General features: G+C 41.8%; 1 protein-coding gene across 4 annotated transcripts; it reads left to right on the top strand.

Moving 5' to 3' along the window:
- The first annotated feature begins 292 nt into the window (after nucleotides 1-292).
- On the top strand, nucleotides 293-11,253 carry LOC139399886 (zinc finger protein ZFP2-like). Of its 4 annotated transcripts, none has more exons than XM_071145010.1 (4): nucleotides 293-1,402; nucleotides 7,092-7,340; nucleotides 8,084-8,167; nucleotides 10,084-11,253. In XM_071145010.1, the coding sequence occupies exons 1-4, from the start codon at nucleotides 1,300-1,302 to the stop codon at nucleotides 10,122-10,124; spliced, it is 477 nt and encodes a 158-aa protein (XP_071001111.1). In that variant the 5' UTR covers nucleotides 293-1,299; the 3' UTR covers nucleotides 10,125-11,253. The 4 variants fall into 4 exon arrangements, with proteins under 4 accessions (XP_071001111.1, XP_071001110.1, XP_071001109.1 ...); XM_071145009.1 differs by having other exon boundaries at nucleotides 8,084-8,560; nucleotides 10,077-10,428; XM_071145008.1 differs by lacking the exon at nucleotides 10,084-11,253 and having other exon boundaries at nucleotides 8,084-9,420.
- Nucleotides 11,254-13,153: the final 1,900 nt, after the last annotated feature.

The raw sequence follows: 13,153 nt of genomic DNA, 5'->3' as shown, positions 1-13,153 counted from the left end.
GTGTAAAATGGCGGCTCCTATCAGGTCTGCGTCAACACACTTCAGTGCAGGCACTGAGGGTGGAGCAGAGAGACAATTTCACGGTTGCACTACTGTTTTGAAGCTAAATGTAATGATTATCAGTTTTCTACATGTGTACTAATATTCAGAGACATTCAGTTGTTTCTGTCTATCTGTAAATGTTACTATGGTGTGAACGGAAATACTATTGTTTTTTGATTTGAAAAATACAGTGAAGACAAGGTTATTCAGGAAAATAGTACATAGTGCTGCCTGAAACATACTGCATCCTTGTACTGAATGTTTTTGTTGTTGTTGTAATTTATGTATTTATGTGAATTCAGAAATCTACTATAGATGAAGTGCATTTAAGTTCTATAGCCTAATTTAAAGTGTATACTTTGTCTAATGTGAATTAATTCATGTTTGATGATCTCATGAATCCATAATTCATGAAATCAGTGCTTGACTTGGACAGGAGCTCACCGGGGCTGAGTACCAGCACCTCTAATTTCTACTGTTTGACCTCATGTTCCTCTTATAGAATATTAGCTCAACTGTGTTGTGGAGCTCCTGCACCTAAATATAAACAATATTTTTAAATAATAAAGAAAGTGCCAGAACTGTCAAGAGTAACTTAAGTGTCCGTTTCTATTTATTACTACTGGCCGACTCAGATTAAGTCTGAGGCTGGTAACATCAACAGTGAGGACAGACCCCAGCTTGCCTCTTATTGGGAATTTTCCAGTAAATGTGAGCGCACATTATACATCTTAGAGTAGTCAGCAGAATAAGTGCACTCTATATGTGTCTAGGTCATTAGGCACCATTAAACATGCACCTGTCTTGGGAGTGGGCATGTCTGTTTATTTTTGTACCATTGCTATGGCCTAATATTTACTGTTGCTATGGTTACACCACAAATGCCCTACATGCACCTGTCTTGGGAGTGGGCGTGTCTGTTTATTTTTGTACCAATGCCTTGGCCTAATATTTACTGTTGCTATGGTTATGCCACAAATGGAATCTATGCCCTAATGTGAAACCAAGCTAAAATTAGTGCAAGGCAATAAGATAAGCGTGGGTAAATGCCAGAGGGGATGAAACATTAACATAAAGAGGAGTTACTATGTGTGTGAGGTAAGGAGGAAAACTGTATAAAAAAAGTTTGTGCCAAGGCTGGAAAGACATTGACTGAATATTTCCATTACACTCTCTCCTTCCACACTGAGTCCAAACCTACAGTCACTGGGTCCTGATTGTGACAGTGGAGCCCATTTTGCACTGCAGGATCCAGAGATGGCATCAGTGAAGCTGGAAGACTGCAGTCAAACACTGGAGCTGAATGTCAACATTAAAGATGAAGAGGAGGAGGAGAAGATTGGGAAATCTGTTTCTCATGGTAAGAGCAGGTTCTAAGTTTGTGTTTTTCATTCCAACTCCCCACTGTGCATGAAAAGTTGCTGTAGAACTGTTTCATGATGAACTGTTTCTATGAGAAGGTAGATGTTATTTCATGCTACTGCCTAGGGATGCATGATATATCGGTAAACATATCGGATGTGTAGTTTAACGCCGATGTGCAAAACCGATGTCAAAGCTGACGTGCATACAAATGTATTTATATAGCCCTCCTTACATCAGCTGATATATCAAAGTACTGTACAGAAACTCAGCCTAAAACCCCAAACAGCAAGCAATGCAGGTGTAGAAGCACAGTGGCTAGGAAAAACTCCCTAGAAAGGCCATTACCAAGGAAGATACCTCGAGAGGAACCAGGCTATGAGGGGTGGACATTCCTCTTCTGGCTGTGCCCGGGTGGAGATTATAACAGAACATGGCCAAGATGTTCAAATGTTCATAAATTACCAGCATGGTCAAATAATAATAATCACAGTAGTTGTCGAGGGTGCAACAAGTCAGCACCTCAGGACTAAATGTCAGTTGGCTTTTCATAGCCGATAATTGAAAGTATCTCTACTGCTCCTGTTGTCTCTAGAGAGTTGAAAACAGCAGGTCTGGGAAGGTAGCATGTCCGGTGAACAGGTCAGGGTTCCATAGCCGCAGGCAGTTGAACAGTTGAAACTAAACTGGAGCAGCAGCACGGCCAGGTGGACTGGGGACAGCAAGAAGTCATCATGCCAGGTAGTCCCGAGGCATGGTCCTAGGGCTCAGGTCCTCTGAGAGAGAGAAAGAAAGAGAGAATTAGAGAGAGCATACTTAAGTTCACACAGGACACCGGATAAGACAGGAGAAATACTCCAGATATAACAGACTGACCCTAGACCCCCGACACATAAACTACTGCAGCATAAATACTGGAGGCTGAGACAGGAGGGGTCAGGAGACACTGTGGCCCCACCCGATGATACCCCCGGACAGGGCCAAAGAGGCAGGATATAACCCCACCCACTTTGCCAAAGCACAGCCCCCACACCCCTAAGAGGGATATAAACCACCAACTTACCATCCTGAGACAAGGCAGAGTATAGCTCACAAAGATCTCCGCCACGGCACAACCCAAGGGGGGACACCAACCCAGACAGGAAGACCACGTCAGCGACTCAACCAACTCAAGTGATGCACCCCTCCTAGGGATGGCATGGAAGAGCACCAGTAAGCCAGTGACTCAGCCCCTGTAATTAGAGTTAGAGGTTAGAGGCAGAGAATCCCAGTGGAGAGAGGGGAACTGGCCAGGCAGAGACAGCAAGGGCGGTTCGTTGCTCCAGAGCCATTCTGTTCACCTTCACACTCCTTGGCCAGACTACACTCAATCAGACCCACTGAAGAGATGAGTCTTCAGTAAAGACTTAAAGGTTGAGACAGAGTCTGCAAGTCTCTCACGTGGGTAGGCAGACCATTCCATAAAAATGGAGATCTATAGGAGAAAGCCCTGCCTCCAACCTATATAACGTAGGTACAGGACGTAATGAACTCACGTGAAATGTTGCGCTACACGTGCAACATAGCATTCCTAACCTAGCCCACTATGTCTGCTGTGTGAATCGAGCAGTCATTTGAAAGAGTAAGAACATTTCAGTGAAACAAAGGCGAAATCCATTAAAGCCAAGATAACGGTTGATTGTCAAGGGCAATGAATTCCATTATATGTCGTGGGTGATGTTGGCTTTCGCCGACTGGTCGAGCACTGGTACACACAACCAAGTGCGCTATTTTTCCGATGTTGCCCTACCGGAGTTACACAGTAATATTGTCACTGCTATTAGCTTCACGACATACATACTATGGAACCCTGTTTGGGTCTTTGCGTGTCAAAAAAGATACAGTAGCACTGTCAAAGCTGTACAAAAAAGTCTGCAAACAAGCAAACACCGGCCACGAACTATGTGTTTACAATACCACGTTGGTAATAAAGCATTATTTGTTCGAACACAACTTTTGGGGTTGCTAGCTTTAGCTTGGTACCTTAGCTAGCACCAATACAACCAGCCAATGACCAGTAGAAACTGCAGTCATTTTCATTATTCTTAGCAATGATTTAGGAATCATTGTGAGTAAGTATTAGCTAGGTTGCCACTTGATGTTCGCCTATTGAAAATGAACTTCAGTTCATGAAAATAAATAGCTAGCCAGCTACTTAACCCTGTTGCCGAAAGTTTCCGTTATATGCAGCCAGCTAGCTTCATCTGGCTAGTGAGGCTCGACTGGACCGGGTTATGTGTTGTGAAGCTAGCCACAATAAGGATTAGGCACAAAAGTGGAATTTGCCGTTGGTCTTCAAAATAAAAGTATATCATTGACAGTGATGCCAATGAATACAAATAGTAGAATTATGCCATACTTTAATTTTGAAGGCTACCCGCAAAGTCCACTATTGTGGCTAGCAACTGAAACAGATTATGTCGGTTTGTTATGTTTTTGGGGAAGAACATTGTTTGCATCCATTAGCTTTTTTTTAAAATGACCAGCACTGTAGGTGTACGAGACAACTAGCATCATAGCATATGTAGTGATTAATCGTTGACATATGAAATACAAGTGAGAGTGTAATCAATGTGTAATAACTACGTAAACGTTAATATGTGACGGGAAGTCATATTCAGGTCCTGATTGGTCAACAAGCTTATTTGACACGTATTTGACATGTATCTTTTTCGACACGCAAAGACCCAAACTGCGTTCCATAGAAATCCTGGTTGAGAATGAAACGACTGAACAAATGAACGAAACAGCACAGCAAGTAAGTGAAATAACTAGGTTTTGATTATGTTGTACTGGTAATGGGGACATATGTAAATGTCAACAAAATAACTTTTTGGTGTGTGTCCCCATAACGTTTATTTAACAAGGCAAGTCGTTTAAGAACAAATTATTTTTTACAATAACGGCCCGGACTATGCTGGGCAAATTGTGCGCCGCCCTATGGGACTCCCAATCACGGCCGGTTGTGATACAGCCGAGAATCAAACCAGGGTCTGTAGTGAAGCCTCTAGCACTGAGATGCAGTGCCTTAGACCGCTGCGCCACTCGGGAGCCCCTTGAAGTGTTGAAGGTCCCCAAGAACACCGTGGCCTCCATCATTCATTCTTTACATTTTTATTTTTATTTGTTCCTAGTAGGACAATCAACCATTTTTTTATTCCCCCCCAACACAAAGACAGACAAAAACATACAACAACCAGACAAATAAATAACAAGTTAACGTTGATGTCAACGTTGTGAACAGAGTGCCCCATGGTGGCGGTGGGGTTATGGTATGGGCAGGCATAAGCTACAGACAACTGCATTTTATCGATGGCAATTTGAATGCACAGAGATACCATGACACGATCCTGAGGCCCATTGTCCTGCCATTCATCCGCCACCGTCACCTCATGTTTCAGCATGACAACGCACAGCCCCATGTTGCAAGAAAGACTCTGTACACAATTGAAAATGCTGAAAATGTCCCAGTTCTTCCATGGCCTGCATACTCAGACATGTCACCCTTTGAGCATGTTCGGGATGGTCGGATCGAAGTGTACGACAGCTTGTTCCAGTTCCCTCCTATATCCAGGAAGGCTTTGAAGAGTGAGATAACATTCCAGATGCCACAATCAACAGCCCGATGAACTCTATGCAAAGGAGACGGGTCCCAGAGGAGTCAGCAGCAGCTATCCACTTCTCCGGTGCTTCATTTGTAAATTGGGAGGTGCCGGTACAAAAAGGGAGCGCGAGAAGGGGTAACCTGGGGGTCTCTGATGTATCAGAACGCATACAAAATAAAACATCACCTTTATAATAAAGCATTGCGTTTATTATCATGGCTTTTGTGTACTGGCATATTATTCTTTTTTAATATGATTTATTTAATCTTTATTTAACTAGGCAAGTCAAATAAGAGCAAATTCTTATTTACAGTTACGGCCTACCCCGGCAAAACCGGGACGATGCTGGGCTAATTGTGCACTGCCCTATGGGACTCCCTATCACGTCAGGATGTGATAGAGACTGGATTTGAACCAGGGACTGTTGTGATGCCTCTTGCACTGAGATGCGGTGCCTTAGACTGCTGCACCACTAGGGAGCAGTGGTGTTGAGCCGCTTACAGAAGTTACACACATGGAGTACATTTATTGTAGCCTGGAGTCCTGGAAAAATGTGGCCTTTTATAAACAGATTTCATGCAGTTCTACATCATTTTAGATGACTGGGGACTTTTGAAGAATCATTTTTAATACCTCACAAATGACCAAAATGACAGACTACTTTGACACGAATAAACTGAGAATCTGAGATCAAAAGAAACGACCTTGTCTTCAATCCATCAATAGCCTAGGCCAGGTGTGTGGAGAAACACATTGTACAATATGAGGGGGAAGTTATAGTCCTAAACAAGCTTTCCAGTTTCACTGACTCACCCAATGATGTGTCACCTGTATTTTCTTTTCAGCAGGATCCATTTGCTTTACAACCTGTTCTCCAGTGATTTGTATTAGAAATATTGTGAAAGGCCTGTTTTGGCTGCATGCTGTTCACTGACAGATTTGCCACATGTTCCTGACTGTAGACATGCCTTGTGATTTGGCTGCACACAATCCACAACTAGGCTATTTAAAAAAAAAGAAGCTATTGATCCTCTGTGGATAAATTATAGGCTTACTCCTGGTTTAGTATTGGGAATTATTTAATTTCTTTCTGAACAGACTGCAGAGTTCCCGCAGCTATTATTCTATTAGGAAATAAATTAAATGCAATGCTGGAGAGATGAGAGTTGTCAACTCATATCTAAACTCAGCAAAAAAAGAAACTCCCTCTCACTGTCAACTGCATTTATTTTCAGCAAACTTAACATGTGTACATTTTTGTATGAACATAAGATTCAACAACTGAGACATAAACTGAACAAGCTCCACAGTCGTGATTAACAGAAATGGAATAATGTGTCCCTGAACAAGGGGGGGGGGGGGGGGGGGGGGTCAAAATCAAAAGTGGCCCCCAGCTGCATTAAGTACTGCAGTGTATCTCCTCCTCATGGACTGAACCTGATTTCTAGGACACATCTGCATATTTCTCGAGCTCTGAAGTGCTCGTGTGCAATAACTCAATTCACCTTTGCATTCCTTCTAAACAATGTCATTTTAAAAAAAAACTTCTGCAAAGGGTAATGTCTACAAATATTAGTCCACTCTGTTCATAACAGATTTTAGTTTTGGGAACAGAACTGTTTTGGGTCATTTATTAATTTATGTAAATTCAAGAAATCTACTATATCTACTAAGTTTAGTTACGTTGTGTAGCGTGTACTTTTGTCTAATTTGAATGAAGTCATGTTTTGTTGTCAATGCTTACCTAACTCATCTATTGAAATGAGATGGACAGGAGCTCACTGGAGCTGAGTACCAGCACCTCAATGTTCTACTGCTTGAGCTCATGTTCCTCTTATAGAAAAATAGCTCAACAGTATTGTGTATCTAAATAATAACAGTACTGGCACCCACAATGAGTACATACACCTATTTCAGTCCAAGTCAAGCACTGAATTTAATAATTGAACAAGAAGAAATAGAACATATTTTAATTGAGAATAAAGAAAGTGCCAGAACTGTCAAGACAATAACATTTGTGTTTGTTTCTCATTGTTACTACAGGACGACTAGAATTAAGTCTGAGGCCGGTAACATCAACAGTGAGGACAAACCCAGCCTGCCTCTCTCCTTCCACACTATGTCCAAACCTACATTCACTGGGTCTTGATTGTGACAGTGGAGCCCAGTTTGCACTGCAGGATCCAGAGATGGCATCAGTGAAGTTGGAAGACTGCAGTCAAACGCTGGAGCTGAATGTCAATATTAAAGATGAAGAAGAGGAGGAGAAGATTGGGAAATCTGTTTCTCATGGTAAGAACAGGTTCTATCTATCCAAGTTTGTTATTCATTCCAACTTCCCACTGTGCTTGAAAATGTGCAGTAGAACTGTTTCATGATGAACTGTTTCAATGAGAAGGTAGATGTTATTTCATGCTACTCAGACTTGCATGGTTTAACACCAGTATTGCCAGCATTTGTTTTATTCACTGGGCTATCTGGAGTGATCAGAGAGTAGACTAAGGAAGTGAAGTAGACAAACTGCTGGTGTTTTTAAAGTTCTATGATTGAATTTATTTACATTTTTTAAATGTACCTTTATTTATTATTTACATTGACATCCTACACCCTGCCAAACCCGGACGATGCTGGGCCAATTGTGCACCGCCCTATGGGACTTCCAATCATGTGATACAGCCTTGTTGCCAACCCTTGTGATAGTGAGTGGAAGATGATATGACTCATAATTTTAACGACTTTAAGAAAGGTTTTATTCTCTTTTGTTTTGTACAGCCTACTGATATGAATAAATATGTCACCTGGTACAGCAGAAGAGGACTGGCCACCTCTTTTAGCATGGTTCCTCTCTACGTTTCTTCCTAGGTTCCTGCTTGCTAGGGAGTTTTTTGTGTGACCACTTTGCATCTACATCTGCATTGCTTGCTCTTTGGGGATTGAGGCTGGGTTACTGTAAAGCACTTTGTGACTACATAAATACATGTGATTGACATGTATATCACATCAACTGACTGGTTCTTCTGATGTTGTTCACACAGGAGACCGTGTTGAGACATTCTCTACATCCAGAGAGCAACAGCAGGAAGATCACAGAGCTAAGAGGTCTCACCACTGCCCACATTGTGAGGAGATTTTCCCATTTCTATCAAAGCTAAAAATACACCTAAAAATACACACAATAGAGAATCGGTATTCCTGTACTGACAGTAGGAAGAATTTCACAACATCAAAGGCTCTGACAGTTCATCAGAGAGTGCATACAGGAGAGAAGCCGTATTCCTGCTCTGACTGTGTAAAATGCTTCACAACATCAACTGAGCTAAAAGTTCACCAGAGAACACACACAGGAGAGAAGCCTTACTCCTGCTCTGATTGTGGAAAGAGTTTCTCTCAACTAGGCACCTTAAAACACCATGAACGTATACACACGGGAGAGAAGCCTTACTCCTGCTCTGACTGTGGAAAGAGTTTCTCTGTACTGGAACACTTGAAAGCACATGAACGTATACATACAGGTGAGAAGCCTTACTCCTGCTCTGAATGTGTTAAATGCTTCACAACATCAACTGGGCTAAAAGTTCATCAGAGAACACACACAGGAGAGAAGCCTTACTCCTGCTCTGATTGTGTAAAATGCTTCACAACATCATCTAGGCTAAAAGTTCATCAGAGAACCCATACAGGAGAGAAGCCTTACTTCTGCTCTGACTGTACTGTGAGTTTCTCTCTACTGAGCCACTTAAAACGACATACACATATACACACAGGAGAAAAGCCTTACTCCTGTTCTGACTGTGGAACGAGTTTCTCTCTACTGAGCCACTTAAAACGACATACACATATACACACAGGAGAGAAGCCTTACTCCTGCTCTGAATGTGGAAAGAGTTTCTCTGTACTGGGTCACTTAAAAAGACACCGACATGTACATACAGGAGAGAAGCCTTATCCCTGCTCTGACTGTGTAAAATGCTTCACAACATCAACTGAGCTAAAAGTTCATCAGAGAACACACACAGGAGAGAAGCCTTACTCTTGCTCTGATTGTGAAAAATGCTTCACAACATCAACTGGGCTAAAAGTTCATCAGAGAAAACACACAGGAGAGAAGCCTTACTCCTGCTCTGATTGTGTAAAATTCTTCACAACATCAACTGGGCTAAAAGTTCACCAGAGAACACACACAGGAGAGAAGCCTTACTCCTGCTCTGACTGTGGAAAGGGTCTCTCTCGAATGGGCCAGTTAAGAAGACACCAACGTAAACATAAAGGAAATAGGCCTTACCACTGATCTGACTAGAAAATGTTTTAAAACAACAGCTGAGCTAAAAGTTAATCAAAGAACACACAGGAGAGAAGCCTTATTCCTGCTCTGACTGTGGCAAGAGTTCCTCCCGATTGGGCAATGTAAAAACACACCAACAGATACACTTAAGAGAAGCCTGATCACTGCACTGACTGTGAGAAGAGATTCTACAGATTGGGCCATTTAAAAAGACACCAATGTATACATAAAGGAGAGAAGCCTCATCAGTTCTCTCAGACCAGCTAAGATTAATCACGCCAGTTAATTCTCATCTCATAAAGTAATTGGAAATGTTGAATTGGCTCAAATTAAGAAAGTGTAGGACACTCTATTGTAATCCTATTGTTTCTCACTGTGAGAGAACAATGCAGAGGAAAGGGTGTGTTTATAGAATGTTAGCCTTTCTTTATTTTACTGATCGTGTGCACCTTGTCAGTTTTGGTGTGTTTTGTACTGCAAAGATATTGAGCTGACCTTGGATTTGCCCTTAAGGTTGAATATTCTCTGTGAGGCGTCTCACAATGGATTCTGATGGTCGACTGTGTGGTACTGCTTCACTCTGCAGTTTTCTGTGGGAATGAGCTAGTAGATACAACATACACTGAGTGTACCAAACATTAAGGACACCTGCTCTTTCCATGACATAGACTGACCAGGTGAATCCAGGTGAAAGCTCTGTTTCTTAATGATGTAGTTTTTGTGTATTTATTATGGATCCTCAATAGCTTTCAGCAAAAAACAAGAAACTGCCGTTGCAGTGGGCTAAGGAATGAAAACACTGGAAAGTTGGAAACCTATTGCCTGGTCTGATGAATCCCTGTTCCTGCTGTTTCATGCTGATGGGAGGACTGGGGTATGGAGGAAACCACGAGGACATACATCCAGTGGTGGAAAAAGTACCCAACTGTCAGAGTGAAAGTAATGATACCTTAATAGAAAATTACTCAATTAAAAGTGAGTCACCCAGTAAAATACTACTTGAGTAAAAGTCTAAAAGTATTTGGTTGTAAATATACTTAAGTATCAAAAGTATGAATAATTTCAAATTCCTTAAATTAAGTAAACAAGACTGTAAAACTGTGTTGTGTTTTTAATATTACGGATAGCCAGGGTCACACTCCAACACTCAGACATCATTTACAAATGAAACATTTGTGTTTAGTGAGTCCGCCAGATCAGAGGCAGTAGGGAGGACCAGGGATGTTATCTTGATTAGTACGTGAACTGGACCATTTTATTTCCGGTTCTAATCGTAAAAACGTACTTTTGGCTGTCAGGGAAAATGTATGTAGTAAACGGCACATTATTTTATTTCGGAATGTAGTGAAATAAAAAGTAGTTGTCAAAAATATAAATAGTAAAGTACAGATACCCCCCCAAAAACTTCTAAAGTAGTTCTTTAAAGCTTTTTTTGCTTAAGTACTTTACACCACTGCATGCATCCACTCCGTGTGTCAGCATTACAGGCTGGTGGTGTGCTGGTTGGGCTGTGTTTTCAGGGCACACATTGGGCCCCTTGATAAAAGTTGAACAACATTTGAATGCCACAGGATATCTAAACATCATTGCCAATCAGGTGCATCCCTTCATGACAGCAGTGTATCCATCTGCAAATAGATTTCTTCAGCAGGATTATGCCACAAGGCTTGTCCAGGAATGGTTCCCAGAACATGACAGTGAATTCAGTTTACTGCAGTGGCCTGCCGAGTCACCAGATCTCAATCCAATTGTGCATCTGTGGGAGGAGATGGAACGAGCTATTCGGAGTAGATATAATTTCTCAGCCAACTTGACACAATGGTGGGAAGCATTGGAGTCAACAAGGGCCAGCATCCCTGTGAAACGCTCTCAACACTTTGGACAGTCCATGTCCTGATGCATTGAGGCTGCTCTCTCCTATCCCTTTAATATGTGGACATCTATAAGTACCTAGGTGTCTGGCTAGACTGTAAACTCTCCTTCCAGACTCATATCAAACATCTCCAATCGAAAATCAAATCTAGAGTCGGCTTTCTACTTTCTACAAAGCCTCCTTCACTCACGCCGCCAAACTTACCCTAGTAAAACTGACTATCCTACCGATCCTCGACTTCGGCGATGTCATCTACAAAATTGCTTCCAACACTCTACTCAGCAAACTGGATGCAGTTTATCACAGTGCCATCCGTTTTGTCACTAAAGCACCTTATACCACCCACCACTGCGACCTGTATGCTCTAGTCGGCTGGCCCTCGCTACATATTCGTCGCCAGACCCACTGGCTCCAGGTCATCTACAAGTCCATGCTAGGTAAAGCTCCGCCTTATCTCAGTTCACTGGTCACGATGGCAACACCCACCCGTAGCACGCGCTCCAGCAGGTGTATCTCACTGATCATCCCTAAAGCCAACACCTCATTTGGCCGCCTTTCGTTCCAGTTCTCTGCTGCCTGTGACTGGAACGAATTGCAAAAATCGCTGAAGTTGGAGACTTTTATCTCCATTACCAACTTCAAACATCTGCTATCTGAGCAGCTAACCGATCGCTGCAGCTGTACATAGTCTATTGGTAAATAGCCACCCATTTTCACCTACCGCATCCCCATACTGTTTTTATTTATTTACTTTTCTGCTCTTTTGCACACCAATATCTCTACCTGTACATGACCATCTGATCATTTATCACTCCAGTGTTAATCTGCAAAATTGTAATTATTCGCCTACCTCCTCATGCCTTTTGCACACAATGTATATAGACTCTCTTTTTTTCTACTGTGTTATTGACTTGTTAATTGTTTACTCCATGTGTAACTCTGTGTTGTCTGTTCACACTGCTATGCTTTATCTTGGCCAGGTCGCGATTGCAAATGAGAACTTGTTCTCAACTAGCCTACCTGGTTAAATAAAGGTGAAATAAAAAAATAAAATAAAAATGACAATGATCCCAAACACACCGCCCAGGCAACGAAGGAGTGGCTTCATAAGAAGCATTTCAAGGTCCTGGAGTGGCCTAGCCAGTCTCCAGATCTCAACCCCATAGAAAATCTTTGGAGGGAGTTGAAAGTCCGTGTTGCCCAGCAACAGCCCCAAAACATCACTGCTCTAGAGGAGATCTGAATGGAGGAATGGGCCAAAATACCATCAACAGTGTGTGAAAACCTTGTGAAGACTTACAGAAAAAGTTTGACCTCTGTCATTGCCAACAAAGGGTATATAACAAAGTATTGAGATAAACTTTTGTTATTGACCAAATACTTATTTTCCACCATAATTTGCAAATAAATTCATAAAAAATCCTACAATGTGATTTTCTGGATTTTTTTCCCTCATTTAGTCTGTCATAGTTGAAGTGTACCTATGATGAAAATTACAGGCCTCTATCATCTTTTTAAGTGGGAGAACTTGCACAATTGGTGGCTGACTAAATACTTTTTTGCCCCACTGTATGCACGAACTCTTCCGAACTGTTTCGGCTGTTTTTATTGAACCTTTATTTAACTAGGCAGTTCTTATCAACTTACACTGTAGAAGCACTGGTCCTCTTACATTTTAATTCCAGGTTGCATATGTTGGGGAATAATCAGAATTAGTTGGTAACATAGGTAAGATGTTTTATATTCATCATATGTTTGTAAGTTACTTCTCATCAGAACGTGTTTGTATAATACTGTGGCGGGGTTGCAGTGTCTGTTCTCTGTCAAGACTAAGTTATTTGGGCCGGAGAGACGGGAGAGGTCAAGCGTGTATCTCTTGGCTCCACAATGTCTGTGTGCCAGTCAATGTGTCTCTGTGATCTTGTCAAGATAGGATGGATTTGATATATG

This window comes from Oncorhynchus clarkii, unplaced genomic scaffold, assembly GCF_045791955.1.
Source record: "Oncorhynchus clarkii lewisi isolate Uvic-CL-2024 unplaced genomic scaffold, UVic_Ocla_1.0 unplaced_contig_7985_pilon_pilon, whole genome shotgun sequence".
In the NCBI taxonomy this organism is placed as follows: domain Eukaryota; kingdom Metazoa; phylum Chordata; class Actinopteri; order Salmoniformes; family Salmonidae; genus Oncorhynchus; species Oncorhynchus clarkii.
Note: the sequence above shows the minus strand (reverse complement) of the source record. Positions and strands in the feature narration are given on the sequence as shown.

Coding starts and splice junctions, on each gene's coding strand:
- LOC139399886 (XM_071145008.1), top strand. CDS start 1,300: ATGGCATCAGTGAAGCTGGAAGACTGCAGTCAAACACTGGAGCTGAAT. Junction 1,403..7,091: donor TGGGAAATCTGTTTCTCATG/GTAAGAGCAGGT, acceptor TTGTTACTACAG/GACGACTAGAATTAAGTCTG. Junction 7,341..8,083: donor TGGGAAATCTGTTTCTCATG/GTAAGAACAGGT, acceptor TTGTTCACACAG/GAGACCGTGTTGAGACATTC.